This window comes from Schistocerca americana, chromosome 5 (genome assembly GCF_021461395.2).
Source record: "Schistocerca americana isolate TAMUIC-IGC-003095 chromosome 5, iqSchAmer2.1, whole genome shotgun sequence".
Lineage (NCBI taxonomy): Eukaryota > Metazoa > Arthropoda > Insecta > Orthoptera > Acrididae > Schistocerca > Schistocerca americana.
The window spans coordinates 449957272-449970723 of record NC_060123.1 but is presented as its reverse complement, the minus strand read 5'-3'; the positions used below and the strand labels follow the sequence as shown (position 1 = coordinate 449970723).

General features: G+C 35.9%; 1 protein-coding gene across 1 annotated transcript in view; it reads left to right on the top strand.

Moving 5' to 3' along the window:
- LOC124615274 (transportin-1) overlaps positions 1-13452 on the top strand; it is a 144034-nt gene that overhangs the window by 91777 nt on the left and 38805 nt on the right. The window contains exons 10-13 of the mRNA XM_047143028.1: positions 11913-12085; positions 12186-12335; positions 12881-13042; positions 13184-13291. Of these exons, the coding sequence (XP_046998984.1) occupies positions 11913-12085; positions 12186-12335; positions 12881-13042; positions 13184-13291 (593 nt within the window). The remainder of the gene's footprint in view (positions 1-11912; positions 12086-12185; positions 12336-12880; positions 13043-13183; positions 13292-13452) is intronic.

The following is a 13452-nucleotide window of genomic DNA, read 5'->3' as shown; positions in this document are numbered from 1 at the left end:
CTTAAAATAATGTAAACTTCTTGTATCCGGTATTGTTTGACCCATTTGAACTCTAGTTTCAAGCATTGTCCTTTTAGTTTAAATTTCTTCTTACTTTAAAAAGAAAAAATAATTTTTGAGAATAAATTTTTGCAAAATTTGGTCATTTGTTCAGTGTTTAATATCTGCTGTCTTTGCCTACTGCCCTAAAAGTTTTTCTTGGTGACAATTCTCTTAACTGTGCCCCCGATCCCATCGCATGTTGTTTTACCATGACTCATAGCGTGAAATCACCAGCTTGCATTTAATTTAAAATCTTCATAATGAAAACAGAAGTTTTTGTACTGAGCATGGCAACCATCTGTAAAATACTCAATTTGGTCAGTGTCAGGAAAATTTAGTTTTATGAAATCTATCGTGTCCCCCCCCCCCCCCCCCCTTGTACTGAATAAACAAATAGTACATCATGCTTTAGATCATTTGAAACACAATATTGTTTCTTTTATGGCAGAATATTCATTTTTAGAAAAAAATCATTACTGGATGAATTGAGCAGCTCAAGTGGCCCCAGTGTTAGGATTGCCGTTCATTTTGTAGAATGAAGTTACAGTTTTCTACAAAATCCGTAAGAACTAAAACCTCATTAAATGCCAAATCTTCTTTTCTCTGTTTCATGTAAGGGTTTTGAATGTTTGTGATGTAAGAATGAGGTACCAGAGACTCAATTTTTTATAGTAAAATCAGTAAACTCCTTGCAAGGTAGTAGCATTGTTTGTAAAATCCTTCTGCCATCACTTGAAAACTACTGTGAAAATTTAATGTCTTTATCTTCATCATAGTCTTCTAGTATTTCTCTTGGATGTAGCTGCAGTGATTCCCTTTTTTCAGGCACACATCACAATGTCTTATACAGTCCCCATTTTGTCTACCACAAACCAATTTGTCCATAGTGTGTATTGATTTTTTATCATGCTGGTTCAGTGTGTTTGCTAAAAGCTCTATGTTTTGGTGGTACAAGCAGGCACACATTATGTGAGTTTCAGGTGAACCAGCAAGCACACACCATTTCGGTCTCAAGGAGCAAAATTTGGAAAATCCAATTTTAATATTTGTGTTTTTCTTTAAACACCATAAATAGTTCCTCTAAGTTGCATGAAGGAATTCTTTTCTGCTTGTAAACATTTTTTTTTAAATAATAACTTTGTCTTTATCAACTGGCAACATGTAAGAAAATTCATCGTCTTCATAAAACAGTTCTTGGGGAAGGGTTCTGCCATGTTTGGGTTCCATCAGAGCCAAAATACCTTTCTCATTTGCAAGCGTTCTGGCTTTTCCCACTAAATATTCTGATACATTATATTTTTCAGCTGCTTTTCTGCTAGACCTAGACTCTGGAGTGATTGTTAATATCTGTATTTTTTCCTTTTTGCTTAGGTTTGTCTTGAGTTTTTATTTTATAGCATCCACTAAATGATCAAGATCCTCGTATTTTGTCTTCAGCTCATTACCTTGAGTCATACTGTCATATTCACTTCAATAGTTGGCTTCTTATGCTTTCAAAACAAATGACAACTTTTTTAGCCTAGTCTTTTGCCTTTTTAAACTTCTTTTTAGCATATTTTTCTTAGATTGGGTAGATAATGACTGAAGTTTAAGTGGTGTCACATTCAACCCTAAAATAATTTCTACTACTCTTTTTGCATTGGCTAATTCACTCTCATTTGCTTCATCACTTTCAGGAAGAGCAATGTCTTCTTGATCTAAAGTAGGTGTTGCCTGATTCTACAGTTTTCTACATGTACTGCACAACAGCTTCCATGGCACTAAAATTATATGCTTATTTTCCTTAATATATTATGCTTTTTCCAGAGTAATTATCCTCAAATCTTTATTCTTTTTTAAAGGTACAGAATGTTTCTTAAATGGATCAAAACAGGATTTTTGGTTCTTTTCAAAATACTTTAAAAAATAACACAAATGATGGGAACAAATATCATCTGTTTCACTGTTGTGCTTATTAGTACGTCAAACTAAAATTTCTTCTTCTTCTTTCGACAACTTTTCCAACATTAAATAAATGTCTTTGCTTTTTGTCAGTGAAGTATTTTCACATGAAAAATTTAGTAATGAACCTACTGAACACACAAAATTAGTTTCATCTTTACTTGAACTTGCTCTTATCTCTGTGATAAGAAAAACACACACACACACAATAGTTTTAAAAATAAAATTGTAACTGTGTTTCTATAACAATTATTTAAAATGTCACTAAGCACAACAAAACACTAGGCAGTTAACTTGAACAGACCCAGACGCACACTTATGGACTTGCAGTAAAGGCAGGCTGTGGTGGGAGGGAGGATTTCATGTCCTGGCTTGAATTTCATGTCAGCAGGCAGACTGCTGACTGGTGAATTTTTCATGTGCTTACTTGCATAGTAGTACTGTCTCATCTGAACTTCACCACACTTCTCATGACTCCAAAAATGTTGTATATATCTTGACTTTATATTCAGCTAAATAAAACAGAAAAGATCAATAAAATTACAACTACAGTAAAATCTTTGCCCCATTCTAAAAATACATAACAAAAAATGTACTAATTAATTACTGTTTTAAGTAGTTGATCTTCCAAGTTATAGTTCAAAAGACTTTTACTTCTACAGAACTTCTACTATAACCATTTCGAATCTTAAAACAGCCTTTCTATACATTTTGAACAGGTACAAGGTGTTTTGGTTTCAATATAAGATAAAATTTTACATCTCAGAACCCCATCAATTTTTTGCACCATTTGAAAGGTAAGTTTGTCAGAATTTTGTAGATCTATCAGTTTCAGTGTTTAATTTGGAAGAAAGCAGTGAAAATTTCAAGGCTCTAGCTTCAAAACTAAAGATTTTGCTTTGAATTCTGTAAAAGCAGGCTGGCTTTAGTTATGTCTTAATTGCCCTCGGAAATACAATCAGCCTAAAACTTTAAACGGTGATAACTCAGAAATTACCTAACAGAATTGAATGACACTTTGGATATTTTCTTATCTTTATGCATACATTTCACATATAAATTTTGGAACAAATCCAAAAACCTTGGTTTTTACATCTACTTTTGGCTGGATGATTTGGCATGGAATAACACTTTAGTGGTAAAACTTGTCATTCAGATCTTAATCTGCTTTATTTTGCCCATGATCCAAGAAAATATTTGTCAAAATTAACACAAAAATGGTCCAAGAAAATATTTGTCAAAATTAACACAAAAATGTCCAGCTGGTAACACAAATAATTTTTTGACAATGTAAATCAATTTTGTCTTTTTTAAGCAATACATTGGTATTTTTTAATATTTAAATATTACAGTAGATAAATAAAAATAATTGCAATCATGCAGACAAAATTCCATAAGAAAAAAGAATAAAAATGAGCTGAAATAAAAAAAGATTATATTGCAACTAATTAATTGAATAAAAATAAACGGTTATTTCGATAACGATAAAACATAAATGCTGTTTGCTAGGTTGTGGTGCCATTTGGAAAAGCATTGTGATTTTTAAGGCTCTAATGGATACTGAGAAATTCTGTTTTGTCAATAATTCACAAATGCATATGCACCTAGGTAAATGGCTGAAGGATGTGATACCTGGTGCCCTAACCTACACAGTCTTATAGTTGCTTTCTAAAAGCTGATTCCACCCGTAGGGACCTCCCCTTGTTAGTCAATAACATAAGACATAAATGCAAACAAATAAATCCAAATTTAATTTTATCCTTGTTTATTAGAAACAAATTTAAGGCTGAACACATTATTTCCTTCATTACATATCTTTTAAATTTTATGAGTAATATAACAGGAAAATTGAAACTTTCTTTTAAATGAATTGTAACAGGCACTAATTTACTTACTTCCCGCGTTATATTTACAAAGCTAACTACCAACACCTGATTAACTCACTGGTGCCCAGAATTATTGAGTTTAGTTTTTCTGCTAAAAAATAGTTGTAGGTTTTGTAACAAGTTTACATGAAAAACACAATTTAATTTTCACTTTGTCATGGGCATTGATGTCAACTAAAGTTGTCAATGGGCACTTCAAATGAAACACATTTCCAAATTTATTACAATATTTATTTTCCTAACATTCAGATTATCTTTCTATGCAACTTGCAAATCTGTTTGCGAAACAATAAAATTTATTAATTCCTCAGAGAAAATTTTTTGAAAACAGTCCAGTGGGGATTTTATTGTATTTGAAAGCAAATCTTAATAAGTGCAGACTGTAAGAATCACTAACTACTTTTACTTTCCAGCTTGGATTCTTCATTTATTCCCAAGTTGAGGTGATGGTTTTATACACGATTTCATCCTCGAGTGTTTAGATATGAGTGGAGGCTCTGCAGAGTCATCAGTGTATTCTGCTGCTTCTTGGCTTACTCCCCTCACTGCAAAATTTTTACTTGGCCTCCCTTTCTTCTTTCCCTTCATATTTATTACAGTTGTCATTGGAGTCTCTGCACAAACCTCAGCTTCTATCACCTTTAGCCCTTGACTTAATCTGCTCATTGCACAATTCTGACTTGATGTGCACTTTCTATTTCCTTCAATATTTGCAGCAGGAGGTGTAGTGTGAATGTCAATTTCTTCTTGTATTTACAACATGTTCACTTTCCTCAAACTGAACTAGTGCCTGACCCATTGGTATATGTGCATGGAGATGACATGGTTTTCCTTGAACTTCATGATCTGATAAATCAGAATCATCAGTATCTCCACCTTGTGCTTCATAAGGAGGTATGATACCAACTGATCATATTGTCCTGTCTCAATCTGCTTCAAGAAAATTTATTATTTCATCCACAATCCATAAATTATCATCAGAACTGAAAAACAACACAAGTACCCAGTGGCAACTAAAGATGCCAGACATATTTTCCCCAACATAAATGATGCTAAATACAAATTCCAAAGGAGTCCTATGTATAATTTAGACCATTTATTAAAAGACAGCAAAGAAAATTTACTTCAAATTCTCATATGGAAATGAAGTCCCAAGCTTCTTGACAGAGCATAGAGACCCGCACCACCGTACTAGGCCAGGTCCTAATGGAGGTGGTTTGCCGTTTCCTTCCTCTGACCGTAATGGGGATAGATGATGATGAAGACAACCCATCACCACCCAGTTATCTCGGGGTAGTTGAAAATTCCTGACCCCGCCGGAAATCGAACCCAGGACTCCGTGCTCGGGAAGCAAGAACACTACCGCGAGACCATGAGTTGCGGACAAAAATTCTCATATATTGTTCAGTATTTAAACATTTTTTGTTGAAGTGGCTTTAACACTCATACGTACTAACAGATTTAACATTGGTAAGGAACAGCAGTGGACTGAATACTTGACTTCAAATATTAAATGACAAAGAAAATAAAAGTGTCTGTAACTGCTTCCAACAGTTAAATTGTGTACAGCATTATCATTGTTGCCATCATTAATTTTTAAAATCATTTGCAACTTCAGTTGTCACTGGACATTAGTGGGTTAACAACTTCAGTTAACAGTAGTGTGAAATCACAGCACCTCATCTGGCATACACTGAACTCCCTTAATATATTTTTTTTTTTATTTATGAAAACCCCAGAACTTTGTTCCTTGTTCTGTGGTTGTGAATTCATTTTTATTTGTTAATTGATGAAGGGTTTGCTGTAGCTTTTAAGACACAGAACTCTATATTGTGAAAAGGATAGATTGTTGCTCACCATGTAGAGGAGACATTGTGTCACAGACAGGCACAACAGAAAGGCTGCTGTACATCTAAGCTTTGGTTAAAGGCCTTCTCAAGTAGAAAACAAGCACACGATAACTGTCTCTGGCTGCTGAGGCTAAACTGCCCACAGCAGCTGCACCTGTTGGCGGTGGTGTTAAGGAAGAGGCTAGGGACAAGGACGACAGCAGGGGTAAGGAAGAGGCTGGGGACAAGGAGGGTAGTGTGTGTGTGTGTGTGTGTGTGTGTGTGTGTGTGTGTGTGTGTGTGTGTGTGTCCCTTCTAATTTAGAAGGAAGCCTTTTGGCTGAAAGCTTAAATGTATAGCAGTCTTTTAGTGATACCTCAGCAACTCAACGTCTCCTCTAAATGGTGAGTAGCAATCTATCCGTTTCATAATATTGTCATTATTCTGTCCTGGATTTTCCATTGTCTGCAGATTCTGTATTTGGGAAGAGTGGAACTGAAATCACTGTCTAGGTATCCAGGTGACAGGCAAATGATGGTAGGCTTCCAATGAACAGATCTAAGCCAATTTGTTTCCTAGCCCTTATCATCCAGTTAAAGCTGTCCCACATTTATTATTTTTATTTCATTTCATGTTTCATAGATCTTGGTAGCGAGTGAATCGCAAGGATATGGAACGTGTCAGATTCTACGTAGTTTAAATACAACTTGTATAAACACAATGAAAAGATACAATTAAATAAAAATCAACTATACAACAACACAATCAATTAACAGAAAATTGTGTTTCACATTTTAAGAATGAGTGATATATTTATGGTATGGAATATGTCAGATTATACACATTTGAAATACATCTTACATAAATAAAAGATACAATGTAAATAAGATATCAGCTAAACAACAGCTCAGTCAGTTAACAGAACATTTTCGTTTCACATTTTAAGGATGTGTAATACATATAGGAGTCAAGATAAACGAAATATTCAAAAGGAAGTACAGGAGTACCAATAAATAATTGTCATATGCTTATGGTAATACTCAAAATAAAATTAATTATACTAAGTTACTTACAAATTTAGGGATTATATACATTTTCTTTCATGTATCCATCAACTGTATAAAAAGATTTCTCTATCAGGTACCGAGCGGGGTGGCGCAGTGGTTAGACACTGGACTCGCATTCGGGAGGACGACTGTTCAATCCCGCGTCCGGCCATCCTGATTTAGGTTTTCCGTGATTTCCCTAAATCACTCCAGGCAAATGCCGGGATGGTTCCTCTGAAAGGGCACGGCCGACTTCCTCCACAATCCTTCCCTAATCCGATGAGACTGATGACCACGCTGTCTGGTCTCCTACCCCAAACCAACCAACCTCTATCAGGTACTCCTTGAGTGTTTGTTTGAATGCTGGCAATCTTTTGTGAAGGCATTTGATGTGTGGTGGGAGAGCATTAAACAGCTTAATGCTGGAGTAATAAGCTCCTTTGTGAACCATAGTGAGTCTTTTCACTTCAATGTGCAGACACTTATTGGGTCTTGTTTTATAGCCATGAAATTGGCTTGTTATCTTTGTAGATAGAAGGGTTTTTACAGACAAAGGTCAACAAGGAAAAGATATATTGTGAGGATGTAGTAAGGATCCCCATCTTTCAAAACAAGCGCATGCAAGAGTGCCTGTGATGGACACCACTCATTAATTTAATGGCTTTTTTTTTTTTTTTTTTTTTTTTTTTTTTTTTTTTTTTTTTTTTTTTTTTTTTTTTTTTTTTTGCAGTGAAAATTTTCTTTGCGAGAGGTTGGTTCCCCAGAATGTAATAGCATATGATATTAATGATGTCATATGACTAATAATAGCCGAAGTATGAAGCCTTGATGGTGTCTACTTCAGCCACTGAAGCAATAACCTGTAGTGCAAGTATTGCTGAGCTAAGTGTTTTATAAAGATGAAGAATGTGCGCTGACCAGTAACATTTGCTGTCTATATAAGCACCCAGGAATTTTGTAACCTCAGCTTTTTGTATTTCTTTGCACTTATTGTTAATTTTTTCCAGATTTCTTTGTGGAGTATGGAATCCCATATAAAGGGTTTTATCTGCATTGAGTGAGAGACTGTTTGAAGAAAACCAGTTTACAATGAAAACTTTATTCATAGTTTGTTAAAGATTGTTGTCTGTAAAATCATCAGTTAGAATTGCAGTAAATTTACTGTTTGTATCAGAACAAAGTGGGAGATCATTAATGAAGATGAGAAATAGCGGTGGACCCAAAACAGAGCCTTGTGGCACGCGACAACTTACTGAGCCACACTGAGATGAGGCAGGTTCTCTGGATGAGCCATTCAGCATTACAGTCTGCTTTCGGTCCTTTAGGTATGATTGGAGCCACGAACCAACGGTACCACCCAAACCATAATAGTCTGCCTTTTTCAAAAGGATTAGATGGTTTACACAATCAAAAGCTTTTGAGAGGTCACAAAAAATACCTACTTTCTTTGTTCACGGCTTCCAGAACAGCAGAATACTGCTTGTTTTGTAGAAAGACCAGCACGAAATCCAAACTGACTCTTCTTTAGAATATTGTGGAAGCTAAGATGATTGACAATCAACTTGTGCTTGAGTTTTTCAATAATTTTTGAAAATATGGTTTAGAGGTAGATTGGGCAATAGTTTGTAACATTGTTTTTCTCATCTTTTTTAAAGAGTGCTATCACTACAGCTAGTTTTAGCCTGTTGGAGACTATTCCTTCTTGCTGAGATGTATTGAATATGTTGCATAAAACTGGACATATAGCAATATTCCACTATTTTATGGGAAATATTGTCCTCACCAAAAGACTTTTTATTTTTTAGTGAGGTAATAATTCTTTCTGTCTCTTACTGTAACATGAGGTAAGGATAATTTTGGGGTCTATTACTGAGTGTTCTGTAGAAGAGCCAGTGACTTGTCCACAGAACCTTTGTAAGCCTGTCTTCTCTGCTGCTGACAAGAAGTGCCTGTTGAAGATTTCTTCAACCATTTCAGCTTTCTTTACAATATTGGTACCTTGTTTAATTTCAGTGGGTATCCTGCTTTATTACATTCCAAATTGTTTTTATTTTGTTGTCAGACTTATCAATTTCATATTTTGTGACTTATTTATTATGACATATTTTTTGACTTATTTATTACCTTCTTTAGAATGCTACAGTAAAGTTTGTAGTGCTGACATTTCTTTGGATCATTACAAGTTCTGAGGGAATACCGTATTTACTCGAATCCAAGCCGCACTTTTTTTCCGGTTTTTGTAATTCAAAAAACCGCCTGCGGCTTAGAATCGAGTGCAAAGCAAGCGGAAGTTCTGAAAAATGTCGGTGGGTGCCGCCACAACTTAGTTCTGCCGTAGAATATATGTAGCGCTCCACTGGCATGCTTGGTAGGCAGAAAGATAAATATTGGCGCAAAAACCTCTGCGTCATTAAAAAAAAAAAAAAGAAAAAAGCTTTTTTTTTCTTCGCGCCGAGTTCCGACCTCTGCATTTTCATACATTATCCAAAGAATTAAATACAAATTCCGTATTGTTCATCTTCGAATGTAACAGCATTTCAATGTACTACGAAAACCCGACTGGCAACAATGTTTAGAATGTTTGTCAATAGGGCCAACTCTACGTTCTGAATTTTTTCCTATCTGTGAGAAGAGATGGTTGCTAATAGGAACTTTTATAAATTGTGAATCACATGCAGTATTCTCGTCACCATAAGAATAATACAAATGTAAACATTTTGCCATGTATTGTTTCGTGTTTGCTGCTATCTCATTTAAATCCTGTCTGCGTAATAAACTACAAAACTAGAGTGAGGCAACAGCAAACGCGGAAGAATATACGTATCATGTCATGTTTATATTCGTATTATTCTTATGCTAAACAGTGATACAGTCAGAAATGAAGCGAGGCAATTGACCAGATTTTTAAATCAAGATGACTCTAATTTCTGTGCAGAATGTAATGTACTAAAGAGGCGCCTGCAAAGATTTTCAAACGGAGAAAAATTTTCGCTAAACTCTCGTTCAGAACATCTTCTATCATACGCAGTCTATTATTTGGTTCTTGTTGATCATTATCAAAGAAAGCAGCAGTGTAAGTAACAACAATTAGCAGTCTCTTGCCATTGCTTCGCTAGTGAGACGATTCCTCTCTCTCTCTCTCTCTCTCTCTCTCTCTCTCTCTCTCTCTCTCTCTTTTTATTTGTAAGCGGCGGTAGCGCGCACAAAAGCAAGCCATGCCGCAATCAGCGACAGGCCGTAAACACGCAGTATCAGAGTATGACAAACAATGCGTGACACAGTACAGTAATGCATTTTCAGCGTAGAGTGACGTAAACACCTATAACAAAGAAAACTGCGCTTATCAGATCAAAGAAAAATAAGCAATCAATTCAAACCAGATGAAGCACGTGAAAAAGGAAGGGTACCCGTATAAATACGGACGGAGCGCCTGACGCATAGCAATGGCTACCTGGTGAAGCTTAACTGCTAAGCTTACGACTCGAACCAAACTACTGTAGCTGTATCATCATTCATTCGACCTAAATTGTCTCATATTACAGTGGACCAACTTTGTTTCGATTTGGAGATGCGGCCTAAAACTTTTCTCTCCCCTTGAATTTCGAGTCTCAAATTTCAGGTGCGGCTTAGATTCGGGAAATTTTTTTTTCCCTTGATTTCGAGTCTCATTTTTCAGGTGTGGCTTGGATTCGAGTGCGGCTTAGACTCGAGTAAATACGATAATACAGCATCCTCTTTGTTGTGCAGGATGTTTTTATTCCTGCCGTGATCCATGACTTATTGACAGTCCTTGCATGACGGTTTCTAATTATTTTCTTGGGAAATGTGGCTTCAAAGGTAGACATAAATTCATTCAGAAATGTATTGTACTTTTTGTTCACTCTGTTTAATTGAAAACTGGACTCCAGTCTCTCTTGCAGGCTGGTGTTGAAATTTTGGAGGGTTTCATTATTTATTATCCTAGAAGATTTCCAAGAATTTTCAGAACTGTTACTCAGATTTGTCAGTGAGAGTAAGCAATTGACGACCATGATCAGAAAGGCAAAGAACTGGACGTACACTGATATTGTTGACTCTCTACTTATCTATAAATATGTTGTCAATCAGACTTTGACAGTTCTGTGTGACTCTAGTTGGAAAAATTTACTACTGTCATCAGATTATAAGAATCAACTAGATGTTCTAGATCTGCTTTACCGTTGCTTTCATTTAGGAAATCTACATTGAAATCACCTGTAATTATTAGATCCCTGGATTTTGAGTACATTTGCGATAAGACAGAATCTAACTGCGTGAGGGACACCTTTATGTTCCCTGAGGGAGCTCTGTATAGTGCTAACACTACAACTGTACGGTCACCTACAGTAATTTCTACTGCACATATTTCAATATCTTGTTCAATACAGTGACTCTTTAAATTCAATGTGCTATATGATACGTTATTTTTTAAGTAAATTACCACTCCACCATTCTTCATGATAGATCTACTGTAATGTGTTGTTAGACAGTATCCACTGAGGTGTAACATTTCAACATTTCTCATATGGTGTTCACTAAAGCATAAAACATCGGCATCCTTTATCTCTTGTGGATCATCTAAAAGAACACAAATTTTGTTAACTTTGTAAGTCGTCTTACATTATGGTGAAAAATTGTCATAGCTTTGGTATTTGCTGAAAGCAGCTGCTTTCGCCTAAAGTATTTATTTGTGGGCTCAGAAACAATAGGCTCATTGTTAACTGTTTCACAGAAATTCTGAATCTTGAAAATTAATCTCATGGGATTGCTGGAGCCATTTGAGGGGAACAGGTCCCAGGTGAGGAGATATTTTGTTGACTTTCATGATTGGTGCATTTAAGAGTACCTAAGGTATGTTTGCCTCTCCGCTTAAGGTGCATGCCGTGTCTGGTAAACAACTCTTTCCACTCAATTCTGCTGCTTCAAAAAGTGTTTATATGAATGCTGTGATCATCTTTAGCATTGCTACCCTTTTTTTTCTGGGTCAAGCATCAAGAAATGAGTGTTGCTTTGGTATTGAGATATTCTGAATCACAGAAATCTTTATCCTATAGTAAAGATTGTTCTGTAATAAGTTGGTCATTAAATATGTCGCATGACAGTTGAACTCCCATTATGGAAGAATGTATTGTACTATCTCTTTGTTTCAGGTTGCATGACAGGAATGATACCACATCTAACAGAGTTGATTCCATACCTGATAAACTGCCTGTCAGACAAAAAAGCATTGGTGCGAGCTATTACTTGCTGGACTCTCAGCCGCTATTCTCATTGGGTTGTCTCTCAGCCTCATGACAGCTATCTGAAACCACTGATGACAGAGGTTATTTCTTACACTAAATACACAATAATAATTGTACTTAATTATTGCAGAGTATTGCAGAACATCCTCCTCATAATTATTTTCTGTTTCTGTTGTGCAGTTATTGAAGCGAGTACTGGACAGTAATAAGAGAGTACAAGAAGCAGCATGTTCGGCATTTGCTACACTGGAAGAGGAGGCATGTACTGAACTAGTGCCGTATCTTGGGTTCATCCTGGAGACATTAGTGTTTGCCTTTAGCAAGTATCAGGTAATACCCATTGCAAAAACCAAAACTTTTATCTGTTATAGCAGTGGCAGTTCCTTGGCAAAACGTAAATAATGGAAGAAGTAAAAGTGACAGTTTACAATATAGTAGATGCATTGAGTGTCCCTTAAGCAAAGAGAAAGTGTGTGCGCGCGCGCGCACCCACACACACACACACACACACACACACACTCACACTCACTCACTCACTCACTCACTCACTCACTCACTCTCTCTCTCTCTCTCTCTCTCTCTCTCTCTCTCTCTCTCCAGGACTACATTTTCCCAGCTTCAAAGATGTTTTAGAAGTGTTTGGGCTAATTCATAGACTGTTAGACAGATGAAACAGTCAACATTTTCAATCTGTCATTCCACTTTAACACATTCTTAAAGAAAAATTTTATGCATGCTTTTTGCGTAATTTTAAACTTGCAGCATTGATTTGTTTACTTGTTTAATAAGCAGAGTAGAAATCTGCTCACTTGTTAATTTTACACACATAATATGGGATATTTTGTGAATTGACGATGATTTATGTTTTATTAAAGCACAAAAATCTGTTGATTCTGTATGATGCAATTGGAACACTGGCAGACTCCGTGGGCCATCATCTGAATAAGCCGGAGTACATCAACATGTTAATGCCACCACTTATTCAGAAATGGAACATATTAAAAGACGAAGACAAAGACCTTTTCCCACTTCTGGAGGTAAGCTGCACTTTAATAAAACTTGAACTTTGGGATTAGCTGTTGCAGTTAATGTGTACTAAATTATTTGCAAATAAAAAAATGCTAACAAAAAGTTCATTGTACATAATGTATTAAATTAAGCAAAACATTTTTTTTCAGTGCCTGTCAAGTGTAGCAACAGCACTGCAGAGTGGATTCCTGCCATACTGTGAGCCTGTGTATCGAAGATGTGTTTCTCTTGTTGAACAGACACTTAATCAACACATTGTAAGTGCACACTTCTCTTTCTAACGTGTTTTAAATGAGCTTCAGTTTGGTAGTATCACGTTACAGTTTATTCCTGAAAACTATGTTCCTGGAATACAATAGTTGAGATGCGGTAAAGCTGTTCTAAGATTCTATGGACTAGGTGCCCCTTCAGTGGCTCA